Here is a 16,076-nt window from a genome sequence, read left to right on the forward strand (position 1 = left end):
TAGTTAAAATTTTTACAATACATGTTGGTTTCTTGGCTATTTGAATTAATAAGAAAAAAATCAGTGCATTGCATATACATATATATATATAGGATGTCCCAAAAATGTATACACTTTGAATAATTATATGAATGATCCAGAAGGACTCACTCATAAATGTTAATAGTAATCTTTTTAGTGATGGAACAGTGGGCTATTTTTACTTCCTAATTTTCTTAACTTTCAACTAAGCATGCATTGCTTTATAATCAAAGGGAAAATAAAACAAGAAGGAATTACAAACTACTTTCCAATGTATTTTCGCTCCTTTCTGGTAGACAGTACCCTTAATAGCAAGTTGCTGATACTCTGTCCTGCCTGGTGTTGAGGTTCTAGATCAGGGGTGGGGAACATCCGGCCTGAGGACTGTATATGGCCATGAAATCATTTGGTCTGGCCCTGCCAAGGCAACCACAGGCGGGACTCAAAATTCAATATATCTAGGAGCTTTTTTCATAGCTAATTTCTAAGTTCATGATTTTGTATGGCCCAAGAATGGTGTTACAAATAGCCCAGTGGCCCTTGGCAGAAAAAAGGTTCCCCCACCCGTTTTAGATGAATCTCATTACCTTCCTGGCTGTGTGGTTGGGACAGTAAGAAGGGTAGGCTGGGACAGACTGGGGGGCTGCTCGCTCATGTGGGAGCCATAACAATGCTCTCCTGCCAAGGTCACTCACCTCAGTAGACCTGACCTTGGAGCATCTAGAAGCTGCTGCAGACAGGCCTATATCCTCAGTCCCTTTTATCTATTTCTGATGGTGAGTGCATTGTTGAGATCTATCTCCATCATTAACAGTCATATTATTGTGCCTTTTTCTTAGTGAATACAGAAGCTATTCTTTCTGCCAGGTAATGGCCTCCCACCTGCTAACTAGAATGAATAAGTACAATAAAAATTCATTTAACACCCCTGTCGGTGTGGCTCAGTGGTTGAGCATCTACCTAGGATCCAGGAGATTGAGGTTCGATTCCCCGTCAGGGCACATGCCTGGGTTGTGAGCTCGATCCCCAGTAGGGGGCGTTCAGGAGGCAGCCAATCGATGACTCTCATCATTAATGTTTCTGCTCTCTTCCTCTCCCTTCCTCTCTCTGAAATCAATAAAAATATATTTTTAAAAATTCATTTAACAAATATTTATTAAGCATCTTCTAGGTAGTAGATACTAGGAAGAGGGTGGTGAGGGCGGAGATATATAAAGATCAGATGTTGAATTTGCTATTTTTAAGAGCGCGTCTCAAGTATAATATACTGCCTAACAAGAGCTGTTCTCAACACAGTTGATGTAGATAGATTTACAAGCAGCTTTTGGCAACATGCAGGTATTTGAGAACTAACTTGCTTGCATGTCAAGTTTGTGACATTCCACCAGGCAGTGGCTGCATCCCAAAGTCCACATTCTTGAGCAATCATTTGTAACAGGAGAGGAGTGGTAGATGGCGAAGGGTGACCTCAGAGCTCCTTCCTTTCCTCCTCTGTAGCTCATGCCCCTTTTCAGAGCAGAATTAATGTGCTTCATCGGCTATCGCATGTCTGATATTTACATCTGTAAGATATCCAGCCTTAGGCTCTTTCAGACTGTATATAATCCATCAATGAGTCCCTAATTGATAACACAGTTTCAGGTTGCCTTTTAGACTAGCTGGAAACAGACTCTCATAAATTGTAAACGATTCTTAAGTTCATTTATCTAAAACTAGGTCATGTGTCCATCCATCCAACACACATGTGTGTTCTTAAAACTGCTTCTGCCAGATCTCTACTTTCTAAATTGACTGCTTGTCCCCGATTCCATCCAAATAACTAATGTTTGACAGTGCATGCGTTGTATTATGGTGCCGGTAATGTTTTGTTCAGGTTCTTTCCTGCTTTTATCCCTGGTTTCTCACTCTCTCTTTTTTTTCCTTCAAAGTTCCTGCTGAGCTATTTTCTTGTGCATAGCCTGATCCCTAAAGAGAGTTTATTTGAAGAGTCCAAGGAAAGTTGCCTCTTGCTCTCTTGAGTTATGCAATTGAGGTGAGAGAGGAACTGGGAGTTCGTCTTTCTCACCAAAAGAAAAAGTGTCTGACTTTCTTTATTGTGTTTGATTTAAAGAGCATTTGAAGTTGCACACTTCGATCTTGGTAGCATGGCAGTCTTCACTGAGAAACGGGATTCATGGGGTGTACGGGGCATTGGTAAGTCACGTTCCCACACTAGTGTGCAGGAGGAGAGATGGGCACTGGAGGCTCGAGGCTGTGCTGCTGATTTCAGTGGCTTCATCACTTCCTTCTGTGAATGACAGAGGTTGACCATGTGCTACATAGGTTCTTCTCTTTTCTCTAAAACAGTATGAAAATTATCTGTTAAATATCCTGATACCAATGCAGTGAAAAGCTATGTTCTTCCTAGAAACCTAAAATAAAAATCGACCAAACTCATAATCTCTAGTTTATTTTTATGCCTACGTACCCCAGCTCCATGATTGCATTAATATCATAAAAAAATGTGGCAGTTATTTACATAATATTAAAAACTACTCAGTCATTTAGAAATCCAGATGTCTCAAGGTTGTGTGATTCAGTTTCCATTTGTGTGTGTGTGTGTGAGACATACACACACACATACAAAATTAAGTACACTGAGGGCTGTTTTCTTCACCTTGATTCCCCTTTAAGCTCTATTCCTGTTCTGCAGAGTACTTAGAAGTCTGGTCTTACAGTTTCGTAAAGCAGCCCTATTATACTACTTTCACAAGATTTTTTGCCACATATATTCTCATATGTGTATTCTCTTAACGTATATGATCATAATGGATATAGCTTGTTTTTCTTAAGCTTAGTAAATATACCTGAACATTTTTTTGTTCATATGTAAATAAATATACTTCTATATCATCGTGGTAGTGACTATATAATAGTGTTGAATGAATGAATCTACTCCCCTTCAACATTTAGAATGTCCCAATTTTTCATTATATCATTGCTCCCTTGGAAGAGTTTGTTTTTTCATTTCTCTTTATTGTTGAAAGTATTACAAATGTCCCCCTTTTTCCCCCATTGATCCCTTCCACCCTATACCCTTCCCCTCAGGCCTTCACCTCACTATTGTCTGTGTCCATGGGTTATGCATATATGCATGTAAATTCTTATGTTAATCTCTCCCCACCCACCAACCCACCCCGGCCTTCCCTCTGAGATTCGTCAGTCTGTTCCATGTTTCCATGTCTCTGGATCTACTTTGTTCATCAGTTTATTTTGTTCATTAGATTCCACATATGGGTAAGACCATGTGACACCTGTCCTTCTCTGACTGGCTCATTTCCCTTAGCGTAATACTCTCCAGGTCCCTCCATGCTGTCTCAAAGGGTAAGGGATCCTTTGTTTTTACAGCTGCATAGTGTTCCATTGTGTAAATGTCGAAGAAGATGCTTGATATGATTTCAGTCTTCTTGAACTTGTAGAGACTTGTTTTGTGTCCTCATATGTGGTCTGTCTTTGAGAATGTCCCATGTGCACTTGAAAAAAATGGCTATTCTGCAACTTTGGAGTGGAATGTTCTGTAAATGTCAATTAAATCCATCTGATCTAGTGTATCATTTAGAGTCACTGTTTCCTTACTGAGTTTTGTCTAGAAGATCTATCCAGTAAACTTAGTGGGGTGTTAAAGTCCCCTACTATGACTGTATTGCTATTGATCTCTCCTTTAAAGTCCTCCAGAAGTTTTTTGTTTTGTTTTTTTCCAGGCTGTGTGAGTCTTTTGTTCTGAGATATCTCTTGTAGACAGCATATATTTGGGTCTTGTTTTCTTATCCATTCAGCTACCTTATGTCTTTTGACTGGGATATTTAATCCATTTATATTTAAGGTTATTATTGATAAGTACTTACCTATTGCCATTTTATTTCTTTATGCCTATATTTCTCATTCTCTCTATTTCAACTTATTACAACAGTCTCTTTAACATTTCTTGCAATGCTGGTTTGGTGGTGATAAATTCCTTTAGCCTTTCTTTGTCTGGAAAGCTCTTTATTTCACCATCTACTTTGAATGATAGCCTTGCTGGATAGAGTATTCTTGGTTTCAGATCCTTGTTTTGCATTACCTTGAATACTTTATGCCATTCCCTTCTGGCCTGTAGAGTGTTTGGTGAGAAATGAGCTGACAGCCTTATGGAAGCTCCTTTGTAGGTAACAGCTTGCTTTTTTCTTGATGCCTTTAAGATTCTCTCTTTGTCTTGGATTTTTGGCATTTTAATTATGGTGTGTCTGGGTGTGAGCCTCTGAGTTCTTCTTACTTGGGACTCTCTGTGCCTCCTGAACTTGTGTGATGTTTTCCTTGACCAAGTAAAGGAAGTTTTTTGCCATTATTTCTTCAAACAGGTTCTCTAACCCTTGCTTACTTTCTAGATCTTCTGGAACTTCTATGATGCGAATATTGTTCTGTTTCATGTCCCACAGCTCCCTTAGACTGTCCTCCTGTTTTTTAAATATTTTTTTCCTCTTTGGATCTCTGATTGAGGTGTTTTTTTTTTCCTATCCTGTCTTCTAATTCTCTGATACAATCCTCAGCTTCCCCTAATCTGCTGTTCATTGCTTCCAAATTTATTTTTTTTTTTACTATGTCATTCTTTATTTCCTTCATAGTTTTTATATCTTTTTTCATGCTGTTGAGCATCTTCCTGATCAGCATTTTGAACTCTGTATCTGATAGATTTCTTATCTCCATTTCATTTAGCTCTTCTTCTGGAGAATTCTTTTGTTCCTTCATTTGGGGCTTGTTTTTTTGTCTCCTCATTTTGACTGTTTGAATTTGTTTCTATGTATTAGGTAGATCTGCTAGGACTCCCAGTCTTTTGGATGGTCTCTGGTGCAAGCCAATGTCAGATGCTGTTTGTGACTGGCCTTGAGTACCCTGTTTGAAGTTTTCCATACTCCACAGCCTCTGGTTTCCTCTCCTAGGGCTGAGTGTGTTTGGACAGGACCAAGATGTGCACCAAGGTCTGCTTTTCAAAGCCCTGGGCCCAGAAGCAAATCAAGCAAAGCCTCAAAGCCCCAGGGTTGTTATTTAGTCTCTTAAGGAGCCTCAGGCTGTAGAAACTCCATGGGGTGGGGCCAGAGGCTTTCCAGCAGGGTGAGGCAATTGCTTACCTCTCAGGCAGAAACTGGTTGGAAGGTAATTGTCTGTCTGAGAAAGATGTCCTCTGCACTGTGGGATAATGACTCAGCATCCGGGTCCATGTGGGTGCCCTCTAAGCTCTATTACCTCAGCCAGCCTCCCTAGATTCTCCTCACACTGCTGTAGTCCACTCTGCCCTCCCTCCGCTGGAACCCAAGGTGAGTGGCTGCACACAAAACTTTGTGCGTTGGCCCTTTAAGAGGGTCCCCGCGGTTCTAGCTGTCTCCCCTGAGTCCTTTAGACCCCAGAGTCCTCAGTGGGACCCCCACAGCTGAGATATCCCTCCGGACTTCAGCTGCTGCCTGTGGGAGCCCAGCAGCCCTCTTACACCTCCGCACTTCCTACCAGTCTCTATGGGGTCTCTGCTTTTCGTCCTTGGTTTTGACGGTGCTCTCCAGCTCATCTTCAGTTGCAGTTAATTATTCAGGATGGTTTTTCTATATTTTAGTTGTAATTCCAGTTTGGTACCGGGAGAGTGTCAGTGTAGCTTCCACTCATTCCATCGTCGTCTTGGATCTCCCCTTCCACAATTTTACTTGGCTGCCGTGTGGTGGTTGACATGTAAACTTCTCACTGTCATGCTTTGGTTTCCATTTATCCTCTTACTTCCCTGCTCAGTCCTTTTTCCTTTCCCCTCGAGCTCCTTTTTCGTTGTTCTGTTCCAAAGGGTAGATGTCTCCACTGTCCTCACCTCACTGTTACCTCCCTTAATGCTGCCTGTTTAGCCAGCATCTCAACTCTCCCACCACATGCTGCTGAATTCCAGACCTTTATCTCCATCCATGACCTCTTTCTGAGTTTATTTATTGTGTAACCAACTGCAGGACTCCCATCTCTCTGTGATTATCCTGTAGTTACCTCAGAAATTAAACAGAACACAAACTTTCCTCTAAACTTATTTCCCAGTCCGGTTCACTATCCCAGTTATCGGTACCCCCATCCTGGTTATACTGGGAACTCCTTCTCGCCTTCTCCACCCAGTACTACTCCAGGTTTTACTTAACAGTTTTGACTTAACTCACATCAGTGACCAAAGAAAAGCATGAGTGAATGAATATTTGTGAAGTATTTACCGTGTACGAGATACTTCACAAGGCAATTACCTGCGGAAGCGTTCCTCATCTTGCTTATTACACTGATTTGTGACTTAGGTCTCATTGTCCTCTGTTCATTGAAGGGGAAACTTGGCTCAGATTTTGTAGTTCACAGAATCTCCCTTGTCTTCTCCACTGCAAATGCCACAAACGTAGATCTCTGTTGCCGTTCTAGAAGAAGAATCATGTAGAAACGTCCCAAAAGGTTTCCCTGCTTCTCTTCTTTCTCTTTTTCAGTATATCCCGCACACTAGATATTTTGAAAATAACTGCTCTGTAAGTCCACTTTTCAGAACTCTCTGGTGGCTCCCCTTTACCTCTAAGATAAAGGTGGAGGCCTTTCAACTTCATCTTTTGTTCCTTCTCTTCCTTAAGCCCGCCCTCTGAGCTCTACCCTCAGGGAATCACTTTCATTTCTTCAAATCACCAGTCTCTGTCACTCCTCCATACTTTCCTTCATATTATTGTTTCATCCTGGATGCAATGACTGCCTTCTCTGACTTGTAAAATATTGCTCATTCCTTGGGGCCCAACTTCTTTGCCACCTTCCCTGACTCTTATGGGTAAGAATTCCTTGTCTGGTATAGCTTGGTGGGTTTACCAGGAGGCAGACTCCCAGATGGGGACTGGCAGCCTGTGGGGAAAGGGAAGGAAGCAGGATTGAGCAGTGGGAGAAACGGGCTGAGATACAGTCTCAGTGGAGTCCTTGGCCACCACCAGGAGAGCCTAAAGGCTGTGGTGGCCCTTCGGAGTTCTGTTGGCTCAGCTATGACTCTTCTTTGTTACTTTATTCCATGGCTCATTCTTCGTGTGCCTACTGCTCAATCCGTGCCTTGCCCATAGTAGGTACACAGTAAGTGCTTATTGAATGAATGAAACAAACTAGGATTTTCTTTGTAATTTTGTTACCCCATTTTTATAATGGAATAACCAAGGCCTTTGAAGGACCTTAGTGAAGAAAGAACTGTGGTTGTGATTTGCTGTAAGGTAGCTCTAAGTTTCCTTAGCTTAGCAGCAAATCAGCACACATAAATGTCTCAAGTACACAGTTAGCCTGGAAAAAGGAGGAAACGGGGTAGACTATTAAAGGTCACCCACAGGCCGGAGGGTGGCAGGGAGAGGCCATGGCAGAAGCACAGTGGCCAGGTGAGGAGTGAGTGGGGTGGCCAGAAGTGGAGAATCGGTGCATGCACCGCTCTTCTGAGCTGCTTGGCTGAGAAAGGGAGAAAGGGAGAGCTGGAAGCTGAGGGAGAGGTGAGAGAGGGGAAGGTTTTATTGTTATTGCTGCTGCTAATAGCTTTTTAAGTTAGGAACACTTGGCAGTGCATATATGCTGAAGATGGAGAGACTACATAGAAAGTAACACTAAGGCAGCTAGACAATGAAGTTTAATGCCTTCGTCCAGTTGTTGGAAACCTAAGTGATCATCAGAGTCACCGGGAGTGCTTTGTCCCCCGGCTCAGACCAAGTGAGCCAGGCTGTTGCTTGGTAAAGCTTAGGAATCTGTATGTTTCAAAGCTGATTATGATGACCAGCCAGGCTTGAGAACTCCATTCTTCCGTGAATGTTTGAAGATCACCTGGACCTTTGGGTCCTTTGGGAGAGGTCTACTAGAAAGGAAGAGGGTAGAGCAGGAGATCCTACATCGATTTTGGATTGCCCCAGACGTCTGCTCAGGATTCTGAGCCCATGACCAGGCTGGTTCAACTGCATCAAGAACAGAATGGTTCTTGGTTCTTTTGCATGATAGAATTAGCCTAGAGCAGATGTGACAAGCTCGGAACAGAACCAGAGATTTAAGGATGTCCTCTCTACTTAGTATTATACTGACATAAATACAGTGAGATAGGTGGGTCAGCAGTCATTAATATAACTTTGGCAATGGGCTTTACCCAGTATAATCCATGTGATGGAAGAGTCACTGAGCTCCATGCTCCGTATTATTTTAGCTCAGAGCTCAAGTCATTCCCTTTCTGAGTCAGAATATCCTTGACTCTGCAACAGGAAGAATAGTCTCTCTTTGGTGAACCTCCACATTCTGGCTCCTGCTAGCTGCCTGAATAATAGATAAAACCTACCCCATAGAGTGGTTGTAAAACTTAACTGGGATGATAAATGTGAAAGACTTAGTAAAGTGCTGGGTACATGGTTAAATGCTCAATATGTTTGCCATTTCTGGAGCAGCATAAACAATATCTGGAAAATATAGCCTCTCCTGAAAACATTGTAAAGCAAGACTCGGGATGTGCGTGATGAGGAGGAATTGGAAAGATGTGATCGGGTATAATGCCAGAAACTGTGTTGGAAGTCCTCAGAATGTTCATTTATTTTATTCCCTTCCAAAATGATGGCTTTTTTTTGCACAGACTATGACTGGAGGTGCTATGTAATTTCTGGTCTGTTGGGGAAGCAGGAGTGTTTTTATATGTCTGCAACTCTGTGTGTTTAGGACAGCTCTTGTATTTGGTGTGTGGTAAGCTGTGGGAGGTAGATAGCTTTGGGTGTTTTGCTTGGTGGTGGTGGGCTGGGCATCGGAAAGCCCAGAGCTCCTTGAGGTGGGAGGCAGCAAGCCTTCTGTTACAGAGCATTTTCTTTCCACCCCTACCCCCTGGTGGAGAATACTGTTGAGAAAAACAAAAGTCACAGGCCAGCGACAAGCCCTTTGTAATCCATCTCTTTCTCATCAGCCAGTGACGTAAGCACTAAAGAGGGTAGACAAAAGTTTGGGGGCGTTGTTGGTTTGGGTTCTACTGAAGAGGCCAGAGAGCTTAGAACAAGTCCGATGTAGATGGTGAAATTGGGGGGGAGATACTCAGGGCCCTGGAATCTGGGGCCCATAGGTTTGAATTACCTACAGACAGTTCAGTACACTGTACCCAGGCAGATCTTGAGCCTCGGTAATGGGAGTTGTAAAGAACACCTGAGAAAGGGAAAGGCCTGTTTTTTAGCTGCTTTTCTGATAATGGGTTTTTGTGTGTCGTAGCTGAAGAAAAATAAACCAGTGGGTATTACAGAGTTGTTCGTCTTTGCTTAGGATTAACATAGGAACTGTACGAGAGAGAAACAGTCAATGTGTTGAAGGCTATGCAGAGGCGGGTGGAAGGGGGAGACTTTGCCTTTAAAGAACAAGGAGCCATCCCAGGAAGCTCTTCATTCTTTAAACGCCAGTGTTAAGTTTCTCGGTTGTTCTCAGCATTCTCATCTTGATCCTGTTTGGACATTTTGTTTAGTGTTGGGTCACTATTAGTATCTCATAGTGCTGACCTACAGCTCTTAAGTCCATGGGAAGTAAAGATGCTCTTCCTTTTTTTTATATATATCAACTTGATTAAACCCAAGTTTTTGGAAGTTTTCTCTTTCTCTCTATTTGTAAACCTGTGTACTTCCCTCCTATGGCCTTCATTCTTTGCCCTCTTAACATGTTCTCCTTTGGTTTCTAAAGAGGGTCTTTGGGAAGACCTTGTCCAAATCCATCACTTTACCAATGGGGAAATCGGGGGACATAAGTGAAGAGCCTTGACCAAGATCATCATTCGCTGGTTCACTCAGCAGATATTGCCCAAGCACTTCCTAAAAGCTGGGCGCTTACCAGAAGACCAGAAATGTGATGAACAGGCCTGACCTGGCTCCTGCCTTCATGGAGCTTACAGCTCCTCTGCGCGAGAGAATAGCTTCAAACTTAAATACAACGATCAGGACCCATTTTTTGCCATGAAGGAAAACACTGGGTGCTCTGAGAGAGGATAACAGTTGAGGGAAAGTCTCTGAATGTGAAAAGAGTTACTCTGGACCTAAGGATCACCTTGTGCAAAGAGCTTGGCACATTTGCAGAGCTGAAAGAAATAGCTCTTGATGTGTATACAATGTAGCAAGTTGAAGAGGGGAAAGGTGAGACTGGAGAGTAGGAAGGGGACAGCTGATACAGGGCCTAATCAAGTTTGGGTTTAGTTCTAGTGGGAAACCTTTTGAAGGGTTTTAAGCAAATCTATGGTGGGATTTGATTTCCATTTCAGAAAGATGCCTTTACATGAGAATAAATTTTAGGTCTGTGGGCTTGCCAGTCTTAGAGATGGGACTTCGACCCATGGCTTCTTATTGCCAGTCCATTCTGATTTATCAGGTCTTCCTTCTAGTTCCTAAGTACCAACCTGAATTAAATAGAAAGTGCAAAATAACATTGGGCTTGCATCCAGATGGATTACTTAGGCTTGCTGCAATGAACAGGTAAAAAAAAAGACACCAACAAAGTAAGTAAGAGGTCTCGGCTATATAGTTTCTCAGTTCAATGAAAACTGCTCTATTATTCTAAAATATGTTAGATGCCCCCCAGAATCATGGGTGCTGTAGTTACTGTTGACTCTGCCTTCTAAGCTATAGTTTGTGTCTGTGCCACTTTTCAGTTGAGCCAGCCATGGGGTCAGGGTGAACCCCATGACATCGGACTACCCCATTGGTGTGTGCCATTTTTAGCAATTCAGCAGTTTGTTTTTTCTCACAAGATTAAATGCTACTTTAGCCTGACACCTTATTTCAGTTGTGAAATCATTCCTTTTCAGTGTGTCTCCTTAATTGTATTTATTTTCCTTGTGTATTTACAAACTAATGCAACCAATTATTTTGATTGAGAAACACCATGTTAATATATGTTTATACTGCCTCTCAAGAAATACTCAGTGTGCTTTTTATCTGATGATTGCTAACTCATCTCAGCATGCACTTATTGACATGTAGAAGCACTGTAGTATTCTGGAAACAGCAAGGGCTTTGGACAGACTCACCTACATCAAATCATCCCTCCACGCCGGTGGCTTTGAGCAAGCTCTGCATCTGTAAAATGGGTATAATAAACTCAAAGTAATTATGAAAAGTGGCACACCACATATAAAACTGGTTTACATGATAACTTAATAAATTTTCACTATTTTATTATCACATCAGCTTTACTGGGGTACCATTGACATCCAAGGAACTTACATGTTTAAACTATACAGTTGATACATTTTGATACATAGTCCCATGAAATCTTCAGATGAGCTGGGTTAACTGTCAATTCTATACCTGTTGTTGTGGTGGTGGTGACGGGAGAAAGAAGTGTTGATCATTTAAAAACATATTTAGAGTTACCATTGCTCTATTTTGATTTAGTCACAATATGTAATTTATTTTTAATTGGATTTGGCATTAGAGGAAAGTAAGATTTAGAATTTATCAAACCACAATATCAGAAAACGGTTGAGAAATAGAACCTTGCAGTGGCTCCCCAGCCTGTGTGCTGCAGGTATCACCCCGGCGGTTCTCATCAAGTGGGCGCCTTGATGTGGAAAGAACTGGGGCCTCTGCCCAGAGCTACAGAGTTGACTCAGATCGAGACCTCGCCCTCGAGGATCTTAGAGTCCAGGGTGGACTCTAACAACAATAATAACAATAATAATCCTAACAACAATAATCCTAACTAGAAGGTGGCAAGAGGTGAAATACTGCAGGAATTCAGAGGGTGCGATAGCTTCTGTCTTGGGAATAAGCTTCAGTGAGGAAAAAACCATTTATTGCCTCCTCTGTGTCTGTCTGAGGTAGGTGTGCGGAGCAGGTTTGACAGATGCGGGACCTGCCCGTGGAGAGCTTACAGCTAACGCCGTGCATCACGGCCTGGCTGCTGGGCATCTGCCCAGCTCTTTCCTGGATGGTGTCCAGCATTTCTGAAGAAAGAGTGAGTGTGCAGGACCCCAGCCCAAGTTTTCCAGTGACCAGAACACCTCACTGACTCATATGAATGGAGAAGCCCCCTCTGGGCTGCCTGCGTGGAAAATGGGGCTCATTCACCTCACATCTCGGTCAGCGAGGGGCCCCCCTGGGGTGCGCACCACAATGATAGATTGCTTCTGGGCTCTGGGGTCCTCATTACCATCATATCCATCATCTTCTGCTAGTACCGAATAATGGATGAAATTTAATCAGATGCCAAAGGAGTTCTCAGCGGGAGCATTTGCGGAACCTTGCCTGATTCTTAAGCTCTCGTGCTGCAGTGATTATAGGGAACCGGGATGATGTTTTGTGGTGAGACTAAATGTATCATGCGCTGTATGAATTGTGATTTATTTTTAAAACATTCTTGATCTCAATGGCTCCCCTTTTAATAGTCTCATTGTAGCCTGTTTATTGTTACAGATGTTATTTTTAAATGAGGTCATTGAGCTTTCCTTTACTTCCAAAGGCAATGTTTGCCTTTTTATTGCCGGGTTGGCAGCGCTGCCTGGAGAGCAGCGCTAATATGAGATCAAGGTTGAGGCCTCAGACCCCCAGGAGATGAGGCAGAGGAAATACCTCATCCATGTTAACACACACTCCCATCTGCCATCCATCTCGGGAGAGAGTGTGGTCGCCCGCGTCCCGGTGATGACCTTGAGAAGGTCACCTAGCAGAGTGGAGAGGGGATGGGTGTTGGGGGTCACACACTGGATCGACTCCTATCTTGTCCACTGAAACCTCAAGCAGGTCAAAACCCTCTCTGATCCTGGTTTCTTATCTCTACCTTGGGATGATCATTTTTTTTACTCCTAGGATTTTTGTGAGCATAAAATGTGCGACAGCTCCTTGGTGTGTGGGGAGCAGGGTAACTGCTGAAGGTTTGAGGCACTGAATGTGTTTTCACAAGTCCAGCTTGCCACTGGTGTTGGTAAATAATCCTTGATTGGCACACACTCACATCCATTTACAGATGTCCGTGTCTGCTCTCAAACTGCAGTGGCAGAGTTGCAGCAGAGACCATGTGATTTGCAAAGCCAGAGTTATTGACAGCCTGGCCCTTTACAGAAGTTTGCCAACCCCCGAGCCAGACCAAAGGATGGCCCTGTGGCGTTCAGAGTTTTATATGTGTTTCTCTCAAAGGCATCTCACACTTTCTTTTTGGCTTTGCTCAGATTCCTCCTCTATTGAACTGCCTTCTGCTCCATTTGCCTGCACGTAATTCTTTTAGTATATTGGTTATTACAGTAGGATTTGTTTTGGGGTCATCTTTGTATATTTTGCAGCGGTAAAGCAGTACCCTACACGTAGTAAGTGTATAATATGTTAACCGAGTTAGTGTGGAACAGAGCAGAAGGGCATCAGAGAAGGGAGAGAACTCTGATCCCGAGGAGAGAGGGTAAGACAGACTTCATGGAGGTGTGGGGACAGGGTTGCACAGAGTAACGGGGCTGTCACTCCATCTGCTGATCAGTGACGGGTGCAGTGCACACAGGAGAGGACGCGGTACCACATGACGTAAAGAATATAGGAAGGAGCCTGGAGACCAGGCTTGGATGCCAACTCGACTCTTTACTGATGAAGAGCTTAGACAAATCGCTTAAGCTCTCCACACACATGTTCTCAGCTCCAAAGTGGGGAATGATGATCCTGGGGTTGTTGTATGGATCAAATGAGATAATGTAAAGGAAAGTCTCTACCCGGGGCTGGCACGTTGGAATCATTCCATAAGCTATTATTGAATGATCATGGTTCTGGCCTTTCAAGTACGGTCTGTGCTGTTTCCCTCATTATGGAGTGAGCAAGGTCGAGGTCACACGTCTAGTCCCTCTGGAGACTGGGCCGATTAACATCACTGTTTTCCACAGTTAGAGAATGTACCCCAAGCCAGCGAGTGACGCTGGCCCAGTGAGGGGAGGGATTAGTACCAATGAATCATTCATGCTGGAAAAAAGTAATCCAGGACATAGAGTGTCACCATTCAATGTTAAGATTAATAGCTTCACTTGACTGAAACATTGATTACATTTTCTAATATGTGGCATTTTTTTTTAAGGGACAGAAAGAAAACGTTTAGTAGAAAATTTACAGCCTTCTATCTAGTGGGATTTCTTCATACTACAAGCAGTTTATGCAAAACAGATGCCTGAGGAGTGGTGCCTGTGTGCACCTGTGGGTTCGGTGGTTGTATTTCATGTCCCCCCCCCCCCCCTCCAGTTCTTGCAGACAACCTGAAATCCAACCCTGGAATCAAGTGGCAGTACTTCAGTTCCGAAGAAGGAATTTTCACTGTTTTCCCAGCGCACAAGTTCCGGTGTAAGGGCAGCTATGAGCATCGCAGTAGGTATGTTGACTTACTTGCTGAAGTTTCAATTACCGCCTGAGAGTGATCTGCGTGAAATAGAGGGTCCTCATTCACACACGTGGCTCTGCGTCTAAGCTGCGGTTTTAGAAACTCGTGCTTGTTCTGAAATGATTTCGCCTTTCAACATAGGTTGAATGTCGAAAGGCTGGAGAAAGGCACGTGATAAAGCCCAGAGCTTTTCTAGAACTATAGAACAAGCCAAACAAAACAAGATTTTACTAAAGAAATGAAATTGCTTGAAGCCCCCAAACTGTTCTGAGCTTCAGACATCTTTGGGGAGACATAAATGGTAATACCTTCTCTAGCCCAGCTGGCATGGCTCAGTGGTTGAGTGTTTACCTATGAACTAGAAGGTCACAGTCTGATTCCCAGTCAGGGCACATCCCGGGGTTGTGGGCTCAATCCCCAGTAGGAAACGTGCTGGAGGCAGCCGATCAATGACTCTCTCATCAGTGATGTTTCTCTCTCTCCCTCTCCCTTCCTTTCCCTGAAATCAATAGCATGTCTCAGAGTAGAGGTGGCGATACTCAGCTTTCCTTTCTGTGACATTGTGCTTGGCCGTCCTTTTGAAATTTACGCTCACATCTCAGCTACTAGAAAACATCATTAACGCGGAAATAACTTGAGGTTCTGCCACTTAGACAGGAGGGCAGTGGCGGAGAGATCATTTGTAGGACAAGACTCATCACTTTCCAGAGCCCCTCAGGCAAAGACACCTTTCTTTGGAAAGCGGTTCCCCTTTTGCAGTGTCAGATGTTTGATGCCAGAACTTCTGCCATTAGTGCGAGACACCCACTTTTCTGAGTCTGAATTAACCATCACGGGAGCTTCTCTTCATCTGATTTTCATTTGCTTCTCAGAAGAGAAATTAGATGCATGCTGTTTTTAAGGGACCACCTGTGAGGGGTAGTCCAAAAGGACAAGCAGGACCTTGTCCCAAATCAACACTCACCTACACTGGGAAGGTTTCATGCATCTCGACCGTATATATGTTACTGTTTATATATCCCACTCAGGCAGTTTTTACCAACTTATTGTGACAGTGTGAACACATATGCTGCTTACTATTTATGTGAGTTGAGTTGGAAAGAAGGTGTGTCCTTTTTATTTATTTATTTATTTAAAATATTTCTTTATTGAGTTCAGAGAGAGGAAAGGAGAGGGAGAGAGAGATAGAAACATCAATGATGAGAGAGTCATTGATCGGCTGCCTGGCCCACAACCTGGGCATGTGCCCTGACCGGGAATCGAGCTCCGATCGCCTGGATCCTAGGTTGATGCTCAACAGCTGAGCCACGCCCGGCCGGGCGGTGTGTCCTTTTTAAAAAATCTATTCACCTAGCTTGGAGGACCTAAAAAGTTCCATCTGTAACATGCCTATTCACATTGGGATAGTTAGATTTTTCTTCTCTTCTGTTCCCTCTTTTATTTCTGGAGCCAGGTCTCCTGGATTCTTTTATCCCATTTCCTTCCGGCTCAGTGGTATCAGCTAGTGGTACTTTAGTATTAATGCTGGACTTTAGGCTTGACACAGGGAGTGTCAGGTTGGCCAGATGTGGAGGTTTTTTGGTACTTTGCCTACATTTCTTAATTTGTGCCCAGGTTTTTGTGACCCAGCTGGCATCTAACATTCCCCCCCCCCCAAAAAAAAATCTAGTGTTTTAGGGGTGTCAATAAAGGAG

General features: G+C 43.3%; 1 protein-coding gene across 1 annotated transcript in view; it reads left to right on the top strand.

The window, feature by feature from the left end:
* The window catches only part of CACHD1 (cache domain containing 1), a 192,433-nt gene that overhangs the window by 124,177 nt on the left and 52,180 nt on the right, over positions 1 to 16,076 (top strand). The window contains exon 5 of the mRNA XM_016208395.2: positions 14,247 to 14,373. Within this exon, the coding sequence (XP_016063881.2) occupies positions 14,247 to 14,373 (127 nt within the window). The remainder of the gene's footprint in view (positions 1 to 14,246; positions 14,374 to 16,076) is intronic.

Source organism: Miniopterus natalensis, chromosome 9 (genome assembly GCF_054644295.1).
Source record: "Miniopterus natalensis isolate mMinNat1 chromosome 9, mMinNat1.hap1, whole genome shotgun sequence".
NCBI classification, from domain to species: domain Eukaryota; kingdom Metazoa; phylum Chordata; class Mammalia; order Chiroptera; family Miniopteridae; genus Miniopterus; species Miniopterus natalensis.